General features: G+C 39.9%; 1 protein-coding gene across 1 annotated transcript in view; it reads right to left on the reverse strand.

The window, feature by feature from the left end:
- The window catches only part of LOC114653642 (TGF-beta receptor type-1-like), a 101,631-nt gene that overhangs the window by 32,143 nt on the left and 49,795 nt on the right, over window positions 1-19,693 (reverse strand). The window contains exon 3 of the mRNA XM_028804062.2: window positions 4,699-4,941. Within this exon, the coding sequence (XP_028659895.2) occupies window positions 4,699-4,941 (243 nt within the window). The remainder of the gene's footprint in view (window positions 1-4,698; window positions 4,942-19,693) is intronic.

Genomic DNA, 19,693 nt, shown 5'->3' on the forward strand with positions numbered 1-19,693 from the left:
TCAGCCGCCTGCCTATTTAAGGAGCCGCCTCCCTTCAATCAAGGCTGGAGTCAGGTGAGGAGGTGGACGAGGTCGGAGAGGAGGCGGCGAAGAGAGGCCTGGAGTGTGTGAGAAAAGAGAGAGACAGAGAGAGAGAGAGAGAGAGAGACAGCTGGGGAAGAAGCCGGGACTGAGAGAGACGGCTGTTGGTGAAGCCGGGACTTTGGGAGACTGTGGGTGTTTGGTGGCGGTGCACTTAGGAACTGTATATAATAGAGTAAATAAACGTGTGGTGATGGCTTTAACACTAGAATTACCAGAGTCTACGAAAAAACTCGTAGATCCGGCCCACCTTAAAACCATTCGCAGCTCTCTTTTGTCTTCTAAATGTGCCAATTAAGACGAGCCAGCAAGCAGCCGGCTATTCCATCCCCCACCGTCACAGAGCGTTCACTAAGTTTTCCCAGCTCTTGCCTTGTTTGATTATCTGGGAGTGACTGAACTGCTAGAGTTTTAGTGTAGAAATAATAGATCGTTATTTGGAACACACACAGTTCATGTGTGTTCCATTTCTACAGCAATCTGTGTAAACACATTTTTAAAACAGAAACGTTTTTCATATTTTAGTAGTAAATGACAAGATGTAGGCATAAGGCTTCATACATTATATAGTTTAAGTCCAAAGATCAAGTAAAAACACTTCCACAAAAGGTTCAAGACTGATACAATAGCTTCCGTGGCGTAGCGGTAAGATTTGCTGACTTGTAATTGAGAGTCCCCGGTTCGATCCCCACTCACTCCTATATTTGCCGTTTTCAGCAGTGAGCTCCTCTTTTTGTTAATATTATACAGTACACACATACATTTGGTTTGTGTCTGTAACACACGGTGTGCATTTATAGGACTTGTAAAAGTTACCGTTTTTTTTTTTACTTTTATTCTCTCTAAATCATGATCACGATACATACTCTCCCCCCCCCACCAGGGATCTGACGCTGTTATTTTTTATTTGAAACGGAATAACTGGAGATGTGAGTGGTGTTTTGAGACAATGGAACTGGACATTCTCTCATCTGGAGGGATAAAAGCTGACACACAAACGCTGGCGAATCTGCCTTCTTCGTATCTCACCGTCACTTGACTTTTTTTATTCGGTTTTATTGAGTGTTCCTGCTCATGCTGAATTAGAGTGCACCTTATGGTGAATGATGTCAAAACAACAAAAAAACAGGTATATATGATATTTGGAATTATTCGTTTTATGACCTGTATAGTACATTTCGGAAAACTTTGTGGCACAGATGCAACATTATTCATATTATTCATATTCATTCGCATAACATCTTGCGTTTTGTAATCAGTGAATGCGTATTTTTTTTTCCCCAGATCTTGCCAGTCCCCACATGTTGCTGTATGCTGTTTCTTTTGTACTCCAGGACATGCAGAGGATAGAATAGTACAGAGCAGTAAGTTCAGCGGTATATGCAATAATCAGATTCAAATGTTAACTGTTCACACACACGCAAAGATAGTCTTTCCTACATTTACAACGTGTGTACCTGTTACAATGTACACGCTTCTCTCTATGCTGTGGTTCCTATTACATACCTGAAAGAAAGAGACAATATATGTGAAAACATCATCGCACTAAAGCAATATTATTTGAAAAGAACAGCTTCAGATCGGCTTCAGATCGGGTGTGGATTTATGTTGGCGCTATTACTGAAAGAAAAAAAGATCAACATATGCGTTGATCCAGCAGAACTGAATAAGCTCACGCGCTCTAGCATCCCCACCCCCGATCTGACTCTAAGAAACAGCGCAAGTACAGACGCAAACCAAGTGTGATCAAGATTTCCTGGTTCGATCTCACTCATTCCTATATTTGCCGTTTTCAGCACTGAATAAGCTCACACGCTCTAACACCAACCCCCCCCCCCCCCCTTACTACTGAAAACGGACATAAAATTTATAAATTGGTATGCACTGTAAATCGTTAAGTTTAAAATGTCGATCGCGGTTATTTCTGTTAATTAATTCATGTTTTTTACTTAGAGTCAGAACAGCAGCTTGTTCAGCTTATTCAGCTTCTGATCTGACTCAAACAGCGCCAGTATAACTTCACACCCAACCTGACGCTGTTCGTTTTCAAATAATATTGCATTACTTCGACAACGTTTTCTGATTGGTACTATTCGCGTCATAAAATGATTTCTTCACATATATTTGTCTCTTTCTTTTTTAAAATGTGCGTTGTAGCACGCAGCAACTGGCCACCTGCATGTTCTTGCGCACACTGAATAAGACAGCGCTATATGCAATCAAATGTTAACAGTTAACAGTTATATAGTACGGAATGGAAATCAGCAGTTCTTAGCATTGCACCACGCAAGCTGTCATATCAACCGCCTACTGTAACTTGCTTTCTTTTTTCTTCGGTTATATTCTTGAATAAAAGTGCACTTGTTTTATTATACTTTTACATGGGGTAGGGAAGGATCCTGACACGACTGAGACAATGAAAAGTGAATAAAAAAAACAAAAAAAAACAAAGCTAACCTTTGCAAATATCATAAATTACACCGGCTGTTACAGAATGAAATCAAATGTATCTTTTTATTCTAAAATAGTAAAAATAAGAACACTTCACTTCTCATAAGGGAGTCATGCAGGATCGAACTCATGACCTTCTGATTGCCAGTCAGCAACTGATACTGTTGCGCCACAGCAGCAATCATAGTAAATAGGTGTCAATGTTCCACACTAAGGCAGCTTTTTTTTTTTTGTACCTTTTGTGAAAGTGTTTCTTTGATATTTGGACTTCAGGCTTCATACATTATATAGTTTATGCCTACATTTTGTCATTTGTTACTAGAATATAAAAAACGTTTCTGTTTTAAAAATTTGTTTACACAGATTACTGCAGAAACGCAACACACATGAAATGCGTGTGTTCCAAATAGCGATTTATTATTTCCATTCTAAAACTCCACTCACTCCCAGATAATCAATCAAGGCATGAGCTGGGAGAAGTTCGTTTACGTTCTAAGTCGGTGGGGGGATGGAATAGCCGGCTGCTGGCAGCATGTCTTTATCAGTACATTTAGATGACAAAAGACGCTGGCAGAGAGGTGAGAACGGTTTTAAGAAGCGATTTAAGGTGGGCCGGATCTACGAGTTTTTTCGTAGGCTCTGGTAATTCTAGTGTTAAATGTGTCTGCTTGTCTGTGCCCGGGCCACGCTATTTCACACCATGCTGTAACAGACTGCTTTTGAAGAATGCTCCCTCCAAGGCATTTTGCCGAGGAGTCATTAAAAGATACAATGAACAGCTTTTCTCCAGCCTAATTACTGAATTGTCCTGTTAGAGGATGTTTCTTTCTTTAACCCCTTCACCGCCCTCTGCCGGATATATCCGGCACCGTTGTTTTAATGCTAACGCCATACTGCCGGAATTATCCGGCACATTTGCCTGTGGTTATATGAATGCCTGGCAAGTAGTATAACTGACGGTTTGGCGTGGGTATTATTACTACGTTGTATTTCGACAAGTCTGTGGTTGTTTTGGCCGGTCATGTGACGTGATTCGCATGTAACAGCTGTGAATATGGCGAAACGTAAACTGACTTCAAGTGAGGCTTTGCAGGCGATTTTGGACAGTTCTGATCATGATTGTAGCAGTTCTGAAGAAGATTTTAGTGACAGTGATGAGCAGCAACGTGCGCTGCATGATATTGTGAATGAAGACGCATCGGATGACGGCGCTGAGTGGGTGTATCCCCAGCATCTCAGCTGGGCTGCTGCCCGTGGTGAACTACCTTTTCTGCATTCGTTTGAGGGAACGTGTGGCTTTATTGTTGATGTAAACAATTACACTGCTGAGCAGTTTTATGAGCTGTTTGTGTCACCTGATTTGATTAGACATTTTGTTCATCAGACAAATCTGTATGCAGCACAGTTTATTGAGAAAAATCCCAATTTACCTCCACATTCCCGTGTTCGTGCTTGGTTTGACACTGATGAAAACGAAATGAAAAAATTCATTGGGATTTTGATGTTGATGGGAATAATCAGAAAACCAGATATTGAGATGTACTGGTCTACAGATCCTATGTATGCAACACCTATTTTTGCAGCTGTCATGACACTTAACCGATTCTCTTTGCTGCTGCACAACATTTAGTGGTCAATACTGCTTGAATAAATGTAAAAAATGTAAAAAAAATGTAAAAAAGTAAAAAAACAAAAATTGTTCAGATTTCGCCTGGCGTGGGGAATATTTAGGGAGTTGGCGGTTAAAGGGTTAATAAGATGTTAAAGTTCAACCACAGTAGTGATTAAACTTGGTTTGGGTGGCAATCTATTCTAGGGTAAGCTCATGTGCACGCACATTGCTACCTAAACTAGGCTGATTTAGAGTTGCCAGTAAATCTAACATGCACATCATCAGGAAATAGAAAATCTCAAACACAGGACTGTGGAGCTGAGAGAGTGGAAAAATAAAGTTTATAATGCATCAAAATCACAAGCTATGACAGATATAAGTTAAGAAAACAATAAAAACAAAAGAATGAGGGCTGTATATGGTTTATGTAATCAGATTTTATTTTAAATAGACTAATTAATACACACATGTGCAATCAGGGAAGAGATTTAATATACTACATTTTCTGCAGTTATTTAAAAAAAAAAATAGTAACAGAAAAGCTCACATCTCACCTGATCCTGATCCTGAAGTGGTCATATCATAAATTAAATCTTTCAGGGTAGTACTCTCGGATATAAAAGGGCGATTTAGTGTAGGGTCCTCTTCATTAGGAACACGGTGATGAATGACTGAACGGCTATGGCAGATGTACATTACCATCATCAGCAGAATACATACAACACAAACTGGTACTGCAATTACTGCAGCCAGGGCTACTGGTCCCAGGTTATTTGCACTAGGATCTGGAGTGGAGACTAAAAACAAATAAAAATTATGTCACCGATGTAAAATTTATTTTCAAATTTACAACCAAAATAAAAAAAAAATAACAATTTTAAACAATATAACAAAATTACATTACATTCTCAAGTCCACTTAATGCAGTTGAAGGTCAAAGAGGGAGAGCTTATTCAGGCAACAGCTGGTGTAAAACAGTTTGCAAGAAACAACCTTGAAATGGTGTGTAGATGTGTAAACAAATACACTAAAAAGTTAACCTACAATGGACAGCGTGGCAGCTGTATTGAGAAAAAAAAAAAACCCCAAAACTTTATGATCAAATAAACCAGGAAACCCAAAGGAAAAAACACCACACACAGACTGGGAACGTGCATACTCCACACAGGCAATGACTAGATGCAAAATTCAAATGCATGCTGCTCATTCATCCCAAAAATTAAACTACCAGTTGTTTTTTTTCTATAGGACTACCCTTCAATGGAATATTTTAAGTGGTAACAGACTATTAGCAGTGAAAAGACACCAACCATAATAAATCTGAGACTTGACAGCACTTTCAATATAAACTCCCTTGGTATAAGAAAATGTTAGCTCCCTGGAAAAAAAGGCAAATACAGTTGTGTCTGTCCAAATATTTATGGACCTAACTTTTTTCTAATTTTGGTTCTGTACATTACCACAATGAATTTTAAATGAAACAACTCAGATGCATTTGAAGTGCAGACTTTCAGCTTTAATTCAGTGGGGTGAACAAAACAATTGCATAAAAATGTGAGGCAACTAAAGCATTTTTTAACACAATCCCTTCATTTCAGGGGCTCAAAAGTAATTGGACAATTGATTCAAAGGCTATTTCATGGGCAGTTGTGGGTAAGTCCATCTTTATGTCATTATCAATTAAGCAGATAAAAGGCCTGGAGTTGATTTGAGGTGTGGTGCTTGCATGTGGAAGATTTTGCTGTGAACAGACAACATGCGGTCAAAGGAGCTCTCCATGCAGGTGAAAGAAGCCATCCTTAAACTGTGAAAACAGAAAAAGCCCATCTGAGAAACTGCTACAATATTACGAGTGGCAAAATGTACAGCTTGGTACATCCTGAGAAAGAAAGCAAGCACTGGTGAACTCAGCAACGCAAAAAGACCTGGACGTCCACGGAAGACAATAGTGGTGGATGATCACAGAATCATTTCCATGATGAAGAGAAACCCCTTCACAACAGCCAACCAAGTGAACAATACTCTCCAGGGGGTAGGCGTATCAATATCCAAGTCCACCATAAAGAGAAAACTGCATGAAAGTAAATACAGAGGGTGACACTGCAAGCCTAAGAATAAGCCTCAAGAATAGAAAGGCTAGATTGGACTTTGCTAAAGAACATCTAAAAAAGCCAACACAGTTCTGGAAAAACATTCTTTGGACAGATGAAACCAAGATCAACCTCTACCAGAATGATGGCAAGAAAAAAGTATGGAGAAGGCGTGGAACAACTCATTATCCAAAGCATACCACATCATCTGTAAAACACGGTGCAGGCAGTGTGATGGCTTGGGCGTGCATGTCTGCCAGTGGCACTGGGACACTAGTCTGTTTATTGATGATGTGACACAGAACAAAAGCAGCTGAATGAATTCTGAGGTGTTCAGAGACATACTGTCTGCTCAAATCCAGCTAAATGCAGTCAAACTGATTGGGCGGTGTTTCATGATACAGACGGACAATGACCCAAAACATACAGCCAAAGCAACCCAGGAGTTTATTAAAACAAAGAAGTGGAAAATTCTTCAATGGCCAAGTCAGAGTCACCTGATCTTAACCCAATTGAGCATGCATTTCACTTCAAGACTTCAGGCTGTCATTGCCAGCAAAGGGTTTTCAACCAAGTATTAGAAATGAACATTTTATTTCCAGTTATTTAATTTGTCCAATTACTTTTGAGCCCCTGAAATGAAGGGATTGTGTTAAAAAATGCTTTAGTTGCCTCACATTTTTATGCAATCGTTTTGTTCACCCCACTGGATTAAAGCTGTAAGTCTGCACTTCAACTGCATCGGAGTTGTTTCATTTAAAATTCATTGTGGTAATGTACAGAACCAAAATTAGAAAAATGTCTCTGTCCAAATATTTATGGACCCAACTGTATTTAAATAATTTTATATTATTTGTTATCATACTATTTTTAATAAATAAACAATAGGTGCTGTCATCTTTGGATAACTATTGAGAAATCATGGGACAGGCAATTAAATTCCTCCTCCAAAAGGTCTCATTTGGCCAAGTTTTCGACACCCAAATATAAAAATCGGATTTGCATGCACTGTGGTGGGTTGGCACCCTGCCCGGGATTGGTTCCTGTCTTGCACCCTGTGTTGGCTGGGATTGGCTCCAGCAGACCCCCCAAGACCCTGTGTTCGGATTCAGCGGGTTGGAAAATGGATGGATGGATGGATTTGCATGCAAGTGTGGCCCTAGAGAAGAGCAAATCCTAAAGAAAGAATCCAAATATCAATTTTTCATGACAAATTTAATAAAGACAGGCATTAACAGTAGATGTAAAATAATTCAGGCATTCATTCATTTAAAAAAAGTTACTTTCACACTTTTCCCCACTGTTTAATGTGTCCTTTTTGTCAATTATTGATTTAGCCACATCATTGAGATGTCTTATTAAGCCAGTTTATACATACATTTAGCCTGCTTGGGGTTTAATACATGAAGATCTCATTTCTAATATTACTTTTACATTTGGTTTTATAATTACAAAATTGGTTTTACTTGCATTTTCTTTTTGTTGCATGACACCATCTTGAATGTCATCATATGTATACAGTAATCCCTCCTCCATCGCGGGGGTTGCGTTCCAGAGCCACCCGCGAAATAAGAAAATCCGCGAAGTAGAAACCATATGTTTATATGGTTATTTTTATATTGTCATGCTTGGGTCACAGATTTGCGCAGAAACACAGGAGGTTGTAGAGAGACAGGAACGTTATTCAAACACTGCAAACAAACATTTGTCTCTTTTTCAAAAGTTTAAACTGTGCTCCATGACAAGACAGAGATGACAGTTCTGTCTCACAATTAAAAGAATGCAAACTATATCTTCCTCTTCAAAGGAGTGCGCGTCAGGAGCAGATCATGTCAGAGAGATAGAGAAAAGCAAACAAATCAATAGGGCTGTTTGGCTTTTAAGCATGCGAAGCACCGCGGCAGAAAGCTGTTGAAGGCGGCAGCTCACACCCCCTCCGTCAGGAGCAGAGAGAGAGAGAGAGAGATATATAGAGAGACAGAGAAAAACAAACGAGCAAAAATCAATATGTGCCCTTCGAGCTTTTAAGTATGCGAAGCACTGTGCAGCATGTCGCTTCAGGAAGCAGCTGCACAGAAGGTAGCAACGTGAAGATAATCTTTCAGCATTTTTAGACGAGCGTCCGTATCGTCTAGGTGTGCGAACAGCCCCCCTGCTCAATCCCCCTAGGTCAGGATCAGAGAAAGTCAGCGCAAGAGAGAGAGAGAGAGAGAGAGAGAGAGAGAAAAGTAAGTTGGGTAGCTTCTCAGCCATCTGCCAATAGCGTCCCTTGTATGAAATCAACTGGGCAAACCAACTGAGGAAGCATGTACCAGAAATTAAAAGACCCATTGTCCGCAGAAATCCGCAAACCAGCAAAAAATCCGCGATATATATTTAAATATGCTTACATATAAAATCCGCGATGGAGTGAAGCCGCGAAAGGCGAAGCGCGATACAGCGAGGGATTACTGTATATCATATACATATCACCTAAGGCCACAGGTCCGCCACGCCCTCGACCCTCTGCAGTTCGCATACCAGGAGAAGGTGGGAGCGGAGGATGCCATCATCTACATGCTACACCGATCCCTCTCCCACTTGGACAGAGGCAGTGGTTCTGTAAGAATTATGTTTCTAATTTATGTTTCTAGACTTCTCTAGCACCTTCAACACCATCCAACCTATGCTCCTTAGGGACAAGCTGACAGAGATGGGAGTAGATTCATACTTTGTTGCATGGATTGTGGACTATCTTACTCACAGACCTCAGTATGTGCATCTTGGGAACTGCAGGTCTGACATTGTGGTCAGCAACATAGGAGTGCCGCAGGGAACTGTTCTTTCTCCGGTCCTGTTCAGCCTATATACATCAGACTTCCAATACAACTCGAAGTCCTGCCACATGCAAAAGTTCGCTGATGACACGGCTATCGTGGGCTGCATCAGGAATGGGCAGGAAGAGGAGTATAGGAACCTAATCAAAGACTTTGTTAAATGGTGCGACTCAAACCACCTACAACTGAACACCAGCAAAACCAAGAAGCTGGTGGTGGATTTTAGGAGGCCCAGGCCCCTCATGGACCCATGTGATCATCAGAGGTGACTGTGTGCAGAGGGTGCAAACCTATAAATACCTGGGAGTGCAGCTGGATGATAAATTGGACTGGACTGCCAATACTGATGCTCTGTGTAAGAAAAAGGACAGAGCCAACTATACTTCCTTAGAAGGCTGGCATCCTTCAACATATGCAGTAAGATGCTGCAGATGTTCTATCAGACGGTTGTGGAGAGCGCCCTCTTCTATGCAGTGGTGTGCTGGGGAAGCAGCATAAAAAAGAGGGACGCGTCATGCCTGGACAAACTGGTGAGGAAGGCAGGCTCTATTGTAGGCACGGAGCTGGACAGTTTGACATCCGTAGCAGAGTGACGGGCACTGAGCAGGCTCCTGTCAATAATGGAGAATCCACTGAACAGTATCATCTCCAGACAGAGGAGCAGCTTCAGCGACAGACTGCTGTCAATGTCCTGCTCCACTGACAGACTGAGGAGATCGTTCCTCCCCCACACCATGCGATTCTTCAATTCCACCTCAATGTTAAAATTTTACAAAGTTATTGTCTGTCTGTATACCTGCATTGCTATCACTCTTTAATTTAATATTGTTCTTTATCAGTATGCTGCTGCTGGAGTACGTGAATTTCCTCTTGGGATTAATAAAGTATCTATCTATCTAACTATTTCTGTGATTATAAGGCTGATTACATCACAGGATGTGGAAATACAAACAAGGCAACAAATGAATACTGCTTTATCTCTCAGTAGATAAAAAAAAAATCTTTGAAATTCTTAGCAGGAATTGTCTTTCTTTCCAAGTAGGCCCTTAACAGTATGATACTGTGTTTTGGTAATGACCTTCATCTGTCTTTGGCTTTCAAATTTTGCCTTTCCCTTTCGATACTAGTTACTCCATTTTGTTTTGCTCTCCCACTATTTTAACCCACTGCTTGACCTAACCATATCCCTTTGTTACTTAATTATCTCAGAGTTTGTTCATGCTAATAATAATCCCAGACACTTCAATACATACATAAAGTTAAAAGATGAAAATAATACCCGAGGATGAATTCAATATGCCTTCAACTAAAATAATGATAGACAGATGGTTTCAGATGAGAATTCAGTTCTTTTTCAATATATAACAATTAATATAAAAATGTGATAGAAACCCTTCAGTTTTTACTCTGTGAATCGAGATGTTTGAGGCTTTCCCAAAATTTTGTGTACATAAAATCACTTGTCTTATAATACTACAATGGTTCACTTATGGAGTTAGTTAATTAGAAGCATTTGTAACTACTGTATTTTGTCAACTGGTTGGGAGCAGTACAAGGAAAATAAGCCACAGACAAAGAAGGGAAAGGAGCAGTGAGCACCACAGTTGTCATGCTCGTATGCTTAGCTACTGTGTACAATCACAATCTATATAATGCCAAGTTGGCTGACTGACTGATTCATTCACTCAACAAAAATTACAAAGTTGGTTTTACTTATCATATTTTCTTTTTTGTTACATGACATCATCTTGAATCTCTTCATTACGACTGTGTGTAGTATTTTTTCTTTAGTTAAAAAACTGAAATTTGGTGGCAGAGTGGTGAATCTAGGTCAGCAGGTATCCGCTAAGAAAACCTTTTTGAAACATCAATATTTAAAAGGTAACACCCTCCCCCTCACAGAAAAACTAAACACTGAAAATCTCAAAAATGCCTTGACAGATTTGAATGAAATATGGTGACACTACAGAAAGAAAAAAATAACCACCACGCATTTTATGCTTTTTTTTTTTTTTTTTTTTTTTTTTCAACATTTACTAATATTAATAAAGTGACTGACAGGCCACACAAATGGTACCAGTAACCAATGGAGTGGATGCAGGATTAAAGACAGCACGTTGTCCTGGACACGAGAAAAAGAGACGACATAACCATGAAACTTAAACTTAACGAGCGTGTTTTTTTTCAGTTGATTACTGGTACTCAGATGTGTACTGGCTCTAACCCAGCCACAGGGGATGCACAAACCAGCGTGTTTCTTCGTGCTGGTCTCAAGCCCAGATAAATGGGGAGGGTTACGTCAGGAAGGGCAATTTTGCCAAATCAATATGCAGACAATACAAAATTTCCATACCGGATTGGTCGAGCCCCGGGTTAACAGCGACAGCCACCAGTACTGTTAGCTAACAAGTTGCTAGTGGAAACTGGGCTACTGTTGGCTGAAGAAGGAGAAGGAGAAGAAGAGGGGGGAGACGGGTCCGGAGGCAAGAGGAGAGGAGGAAAGAAAAAAGAGTGGAACTGAGGGTAGGAACTTTGATTGTTGGCAGTATGACTGGTAAGGGGAGAGAGTTAGCAGATATGATGGAGAGAAGGAAGGTTGATATATTGTGCGTGCAAGAGACTAAATGGAAGGATTGGAGGTGGATTCAAATTGTTCTATCATGGTGTGGATGGGAGGAGTAATGGGGTAGAAGTTATTCTGAAGGAACAGTATGTCAAGAGTGTTTTGGAGGTGAAAAGAGTGTCAGGAAGAGTAATTATTATGAAGCTGAAATTGGGGGTGTGATGATGAATGTTGTTAGTGCATATGCACCGCAGGCTGGGTGTGCAGTGGGTGAGAAAGAAAATTTTTGATGAGTTTGATGAAGTGATGAACAGTGTTCCCAAGGGACAGAAAGTGGTGATTGGAGTGGATTTCAATGGGCATGTTGGTGAAGGGAACAGCAGAGGCGAGGAGGTGATGGGTAGGTATGGTGTCAAGGAGAGGAATGAAGAAGGTCAGAGGATAGTGGATTTTGCCAAAAGGATGGCGCTGTGGTGAATACATATTTTAAGAAGAGTGGAGGAAGATTTTACTAAGGAGTGGCTTCCGTCTGGCCACTCTACCATACAGGCCTGATTGGTGGATTGCTGCAGAGATAGTTGTCCTTCTGGAAGGTTCTCCTCTCTCCACAGAGGACCTCTGGAGCTCTGACTGAGTGACCATCGGGTTCTTGGTCACCTCCCAGACTAAGGCCCTTCTCCCCCGATCGCTCAGTTTAGATGGCCGGCCAGCTCTAGGAAGAGTCCTGGTGGTTTTGAACTTCTTCCACTTATGGATGATGGAGGCCACTGTGCTCATTGGGACCTTCAGAGCAGCAGAGATTTTTCTGTAACCTTCCCCAGATTTGTGCCTCGAGACAATCCTGTCTCGGAGGTCTACAGACAATTCCTTTGACTTCATGCTTGGTTTGTGCTCTGACATGAACTGTCAACTGTGGGACCTTATATAGACAGGTGTGTGCCTTTCCAAATCATGTCCAATCAACTGAACTTACCACAGGTGGACTCCAATTAAGCTGCAGAAACATCTCAAGGATGATCAGGGGAAACAGGATGCACCTGAGCTCAATTTTGAGCTTCATGGCAAAGGCTGTGAATACTTATGTACAAGTGATTTCTCAATTTTTTATTTTTAATAAATTTGCAAAAACCTCAAGTAAACTTTTTTCACGTTGTCATTATGGGGTGTTGTGTGTAGAATTCTGAGGAAAAAAATTAATTTAATCCATTTTGGAATAAGGCTGTAACATAACAAAATGTGGAAAAAGTGATGCGCTATGAATACTTTCCGGATGCACTGTAAGTAGTTCAAGAGCCTGCCAATTAAGAATGGGAAACAACTTAGTGAAGTGGGGGAAAGAAAGCAAAGAGTCTTACAAAACTGTACTTATACACCAGAATAAACCACCGAGCAGAGTTTAACTGTACAGAAATGGTGTCTGCCTTATTTTGCAGGCACACAAATTTATTCCTCTGTGTCATATGCTGTAAAAGTGCCAGAAGAAAGTGCCACTACAATACAGAGTTTAAAAAATATATATATATATAGCGGAAGGAATGTGTACTGATTTTAGGCAAGCAACTTAAACAGGAAAAGTCACAAACTGTATGCAGTAAAGTTTCATTGATGAAGAAAGTTATACTAGTGAAGGATAATTTCAACAATCTACACTGGAGAAGGTGGGTAGCTCCGTGATTCCATTTAATTCGCCTTGTGCCCAAAAAACACACATAAAAAATGCTATAGATTCTGTTAAACACCCTACACCATTGTTGAAAATGAGGGCTTTACACAAATGATAAAGATTTTTGAACCACGGTATGCTATACCAACCAGAAAGCAAATGAGTGAAGTTATTGTAGACAGGTGTTATGAAGATCTTAAGCAAAGCATTGCCATGAACATCCAGCAGATTCCTATGTGACAATTACATGTTATTACATTAAAAACATTTGTGTTGCAGACAAGTGCACTGCACGCCAGTCACAGTGGGAGCAACCTTCCTGCTTATACAGTATGCAGAGCTGATGCAACTATAATATATATATATTATATATATACACACACATATACACAGTAATCCCTCGCTATATCGCGCTTCGCCTTTCGCGGCTTCACTCCATCACGGATTTTATATGTAAGCATATTTAAATATATATCGCGGATTTTTCGCTGCTTCGCGGGTTTCTGCGGACAATGGGTCTTTTAATTTCTGGTACATGCTTCCTCAGTTGGTTTGCCCAGTTGATTTCATACAAGGGACGCTATTGGCAGATGGCTGAGAATCTACCCAACATACTTTTCTCTTTCTCTTGCGCTGACTTTCTGTGATCCTGACGTAGGGGGATTGAGCAGGGGGGCTGTTCGCACACCTAGACAATACGGATGCTAGTCTAAAAATGCTGAAAGATTATCTTCATGTTGCTATCTTTTGTGCAGCTGCACGGTGCTTCGCATACTTAAAAGGTCGAAGGGCACGTATTGATTTTTGCTTGAAAAACAAACTCTGTGTCTCTCTCTCTCTCTCTCTCTTTGTCTGCTCCTGACGGAGGGGGTGTGAGCTGCCACCTTCAACAGCTTTGTGCCCGGTGCTTCGCATACTTAAGCCAAACAGCCCTATTCATTTGTTTGCCAGATTGTTTTCTCTATCTATGTGTCATTCTGTGCTCCTGACACGCACTCCTTTGAAAAGGAAGATATGTTTGCATTCTTTTAATTGTGAGACGGAACTGTCATCTCTGTCTTGTCATGGAGCACAGTTTAAACTTTTGAAAAAGAGACAAATGTTTGTTTGCAGTGTTTTTCGTATTTTTCTTTCTTTCAGCCTTTCTTTTGTTGATGTTTACTTGCTGAGCTGACCATTCTTCGTGGGCTGCCGCCGTGTATTGTGTGTCTTTAATTTTCTGTGACAGTAATACTGTCTTGTACGTCCGCTGGCTTGTACATCCGTAATATACCTTTAATTTTCTCTGGTGGTAATACAGGCGTGCACGTCGGTAATATGCCTTTAATCTCCTCTGACAGTAATACTGGCTTGTATGTGGCTGTAATATGAGTCACTGTATTGTGTACCTTTAATTTCCTCTGACAGTAATACTGTTTTGTATTTCCGTAAAACGCCTGTAACTTTCTTTGACTGTAATATCGCGCATTGGACCATGTCCCGCGCATGCGCACTTCACCAGAAGACACAAACACGGACACCTGGATGCACACAGGGATTTTATTAACGAGGATATATAATATTTATATAATTATAATATATTATATATTACACATACAAGTAATATTTTGTTCCACATCTTCCTAATACTAATGTTAACTGTTCATTACCCATCAAGTATTTCTTTTTAAATGTTATTCCATGCTTATGCTTATGTTATGAAGTCATTATGTAGACACCCTTCAAATAAAGTCTTACTGAAATTTGTCATATTATATTAATGTTCCCTATGAATAGTTAAGAAATCAGTATATTAAAAAAAAAAAAAAAAATCCTTCAAATATACAAGCGCATGCTAATTCAGTCAAGATGATATCGATATCAAATCGGGACAATGAATTGAAATCAAATTGAATCAGAACATCAGTGCCAATACCTAGCCCTACTAGATACACAGAATCCTCATGTCCTATATTAAAGTGTATTTTTATAATTAAACTATAGTCCACAGGGGTTTACTGTTAATGTTTTATTAACCACATGAAATTTTGTAGGCTTACTGTTCAGTGACCATAAAATAACTAAAATAAAAGGAAATTATGTTATTAGTTAAAATTTCCTTATATACAAAAATGTTTATCCATAATACATATAGCATAAAAGAAAAAAGCTTCTATTTACAAGCAATCATATTGTTGGTTTGTGTAATGTACCTATCTGAAACAAGGCTTAATTAAAGAAAGTTTTTTTCACCCTTTCTCTGACAACAACAAAAAAAAAAAAATAGGAGGTGGACATGGATGTGCTGATGTTCACTTTGCAAGCAAGAGAGACAGCCTAGAGTTGCTGGGATTGTTGTAGCAATAAATAGTTAATAAGTAACTGAAACAGTAATTCCTTAGTGGCTGACTTTGAAGCAATAAATGGGAAGGCTCAGCAGTGCATAGGTAAGTGGCCACCATTAAGACACCATTAAGATGATAGCAAGCAATTAACTAAGCAAGTTTTATTTATTTATTTTAGATTAAACAGTATTAGCAGTCCGGGTAGAACAGTTAAGTGGGCGACAGCGCAAGGGTTCATTAATACAGGGGAATACAAACAGTTCAAGTGGAGAGCTTTTAAGTAAGTAATAAGAGGAGTGCAAAGTGGGAGAACATAGAAAAGGCAGTTGAGAAGAAGAATATTACAGGAGTTTAAGTGCCCAGGTGGTGTAAAATAGGTAATAAACAGTTCTATAATCTAATTTCTTTGGTTTACATTTTTTTTTAGTTTTACCATTTAAGTTAAATCATTTAATTTTAATTAAAAAAAAAAAAAGTTAAAGCAGTTTTAGCATTCATAAATCAAAACTTTAACAATGAGGCCAGTGCAATGCAGGTCCTGTTGGATGCTGGACTTTTTAGATGATGGCTTGGAGGAGCCAGTTGTCTATGACAGGATACATCTGCAGGAGATCCCAACTGATCCGCACTTTGAGCTCCTTGTCGCTGAACTAGAGGAGGAGGAGGAGGAGGAGTTGGCTGGCATGCAATGTTGTAGAGAATTGGTGGACCTGGCCCAGATACCCTTTAGAGAGATAGAGTGCACCTCTAAGGTGGCACAGTAGGAGATTCTCAACCAGACAGGTGGAGATAGGTGGGTCATGATCACAAAGCATAAGGTAAAAGGTGCACACTGTCTGGGGGCATCAACCTCAGAATTAGAAGTGTCAAACTGTTATCAGGTCCTTGTGAGCTGGGTGGTTTTTACCTGATGATTCTGGAGGTGGTAGGTGGGGACAAGGAGCCCCAATGGGCCACCTCAAAACCAGTTCACAGAGGTAGTGATAGTTGGGGGCTTGAAGCGCAGGTTTGCTTCAGAGACCGAGAGTCTTGCATGGTGTGTTGCCTTCTGGGTGTAGAGGTGGAAAACCTCCCTGGCAGGGAGGATAGGCTTTTGGCCAGAGCAGAGGTAGATCCAGTTGTCATTGTCCATGTTAGAACAAATGTCATACAGAAGGATAGTCTGTCAATTCTGCGATCCAAATTCAAAGAGTTAGGTGCCAGGCTGAGGAGCAGAACTGACAAGGTGGTCTTCTCTGAAGTTCTGCCTGTGCTATGCGCCAGTCCAGGTAAGATTGAGGAGATTAGAAGGCTTAATCATCGTGCAGGATAGAAGGGTATAGGTTTATGGGGCATTGGGACTCCTTTTGGAAGAGATGGGACCTGTTCCGCTGTGACAGGTTACATTTGAACCAGAGGGGCACCAATGTATTGGGGAGGCATATGAGTAGCTTAGTTGAGGATTGTTTAAACTAGGGAATGGGGGGCAGGGAGTTTAGGACAGGCCAGGTTTAGAACTATACATGAAGGAACAAACAGCAGTGTAGAAATAAAAATGCGTAATAATGTAAATACTAACCCAACATTTAAAAGTAGAAGGAGTAACACATTATAAATAGCTTGCCTTAATGCTAGACATATCAAAAATAAGGCAAGTGAGTTGGAGCTGTATGTAGCGTAGCATAATTAAGATATTATAGCAATAACGGAAACCTGGCTAAATAACAAAGATGGGGAGGAGTATAACAGAGGGATACACATTTTTTTAGGGAGAAAAAAACAAAAGGAGGTGGGGTTGCTGTTTATGTCAAACAGAATTTAAATGCAAATCCTCTTCAGTTGGACAATGAGCTACATCTTAGTGAGGACATGTGGCTCTGCCTGGTAAGCATTAGGGAAAGAGGTCTTATTTTAGGAGTATGTTATAGACCACCTAATGCAGACAATAATTTCAACGTACATCTGTTCTGTAATATTTAAAAGGCAAGTTTACAGGGGGATATAATAGTCATGGGGGACTATAACTATCTGAATATTAACTGGAACAAAGAAGAGCAGGAGTTTTTAGAAGTAATCAATGACTGTTTTTTTTAACACAGTATGTTAAGGCAACAATGTGGGTTGAAGCTTGTCTAGATTTAGGATTTTGTAATAAATCAGGATAGATTTGAGGGTGTAGAGGTAATTGAATCACTAGGGCCAAGTGACCATAATACAATACAGTTATCAGTGTTTTGCAAGTGTGCAGATATAAAGACTAAAACTGTCATGTTTAACTTTGGTAGGGCAAATTTTGAGTAGATGCGCCAAAGTCTAAGGAGGATAGACTGGGATAAGCTTTTAAGTGTGGAGACAGTCAAGGAGCAGTGGAACAGGTTTAAAAATGCTTTACATGTAATGCAAGACTGGTACATTACTAAATTTGGAATAGCAAATTTAAAAAAAACAACACTCCACAGTGGGTTAATAAAGAGTTAAATAGCAGATAAGGTGAAAGACGATCCCAAGAGATTCTTTCAATATTTTAGTAGTAAAAGAACAGTCAAGGAGGAGGTGAAGTCCTATCAGGAATAGTAAAGGGGGGCTTAAAAGATACAGACAGTGAAATAACCGATGCTCTAAATAAGCATTTTATCTGAGGTATTCACAAGTAAGGAAGTTGATAACCTCCCAGCAGTAAACAGGACTACTAAGGAGGTACGGACAGATTTGGAAAAATTGTAGAGAGCGAAGTACTACTCAGATGAAATAGGCTAAAATCAAACAAATCACTGGGACCAGATAATATTTACCCTCGAGTTCTTAAGGAGGCTAGAGAGTACATATACCTAACCTTGACACATATTTTTAGGAAGTCACTGCAGACTGGGGAGGTTCCGAAGGACAGGAAAATGGCAAATATTATCCCGTTATATAAAAAGGCTGAATGGGTAGATCCAAGCAACTACAGCCCAGTAAGCTTAACATATATCACTGGAAAACTAATGGAAGGAATTAAGGATAAGATTGAGCAGCACATGGCAAGCACAGGAGTTTTTTCTGAACATTCAGGATGCGTTCAGAAGAGGGAGGTCATGTTTTGCTAACATGTTGGAATTCTATGAGAAAGCAAAGTGGAACATATGATATTATTTATCTTTACTTTCAGTACTAGGGTGTTGTACCGTGTTAGCCATTATGAATGTAGAGAAAAGCCAAGCAAAATGACACCTTTTATTGGCTAACTAGAAAGATTACAATATGCAAGCTTTCGAGGCAACTCAGGCCCTTTCTTCAAGAAAGGGCCTGAGTTGCCTCGAAAGCTTGCATATTGTAATCTTTCTAGTTAGCCAATAAAAGGTGTCATTTTGCTTGGCTTTTCTCTTTACTTTCAGAAAGCATTTCATAAAAGGTACCACATGAGAGGTTGGGTATCAAACTAAAAGAAGTGGCAGTTCTGGGTGATGTTTAGGAGTATGTTATAGACCACCTAATGCAGACAATAATTTCTGGCTCAGAAACAGAAATCAGAGGGTGATGGTGCGAGAAACCTGGGCAGATTTGTGGCAGAAATTTAACGTTAGTCAATGTAAAGTATTACACATAGGAAGTAAAAATTTAGGTTTGCATACACAATGGGAGTTCTGAAAAATAAGAGTATACCTTACGAGAAGGATTTAGGAGCCATAGTGGACTCTACGCTATCAACTTCCAGACAGTGTTCAGAAGCCATTAAGAAGGCAAACAGAATTCTAAGTTATATAGCATGATGCATGGAGTACAAGTCCAAGGAGGTTATTCTCAAGCTTCTGGCGACACCTTATCTGGAGTAATGTGTACAGTTTTGGTCTCCAGGTTACAAAAAGGACATAGCAGTGCTAGAAAACATCCAGAGAACAGTGACACAGCTCATTCCAAGGATATAGGGGATGAATTATGAAGAAAGATTAAAAGAGCCAAGCTTTTCCAATTTAAGCAAAAGAAGATTAAGAGGTGACATGATTAAAAAGTGTTTAAAATTATGAAGGGAATTAGTACAGCGGATTGAGAGTTATTTTCAAATGAGCTCATCAGATATTCAGGACACATGTGGAAACTTGTTAAGGGTTAATTTCGCACAAACATTAGGAAGTTT

Source organism: Erpetoichthys calabaricus, chromosome 6 (assembly GCF_900747795.2).
Source record: "Erpetoichthys calabaricus chromosome 6, fErpCal1.3, whole genome shotgun sequence".
Lineage (NCBI taxonomy): Eukaryota > Metazoa > Chordata > Cladistia > Polypteriformes > Polypteridae > Erpetoichthys > Erpetoichthys calabaricus.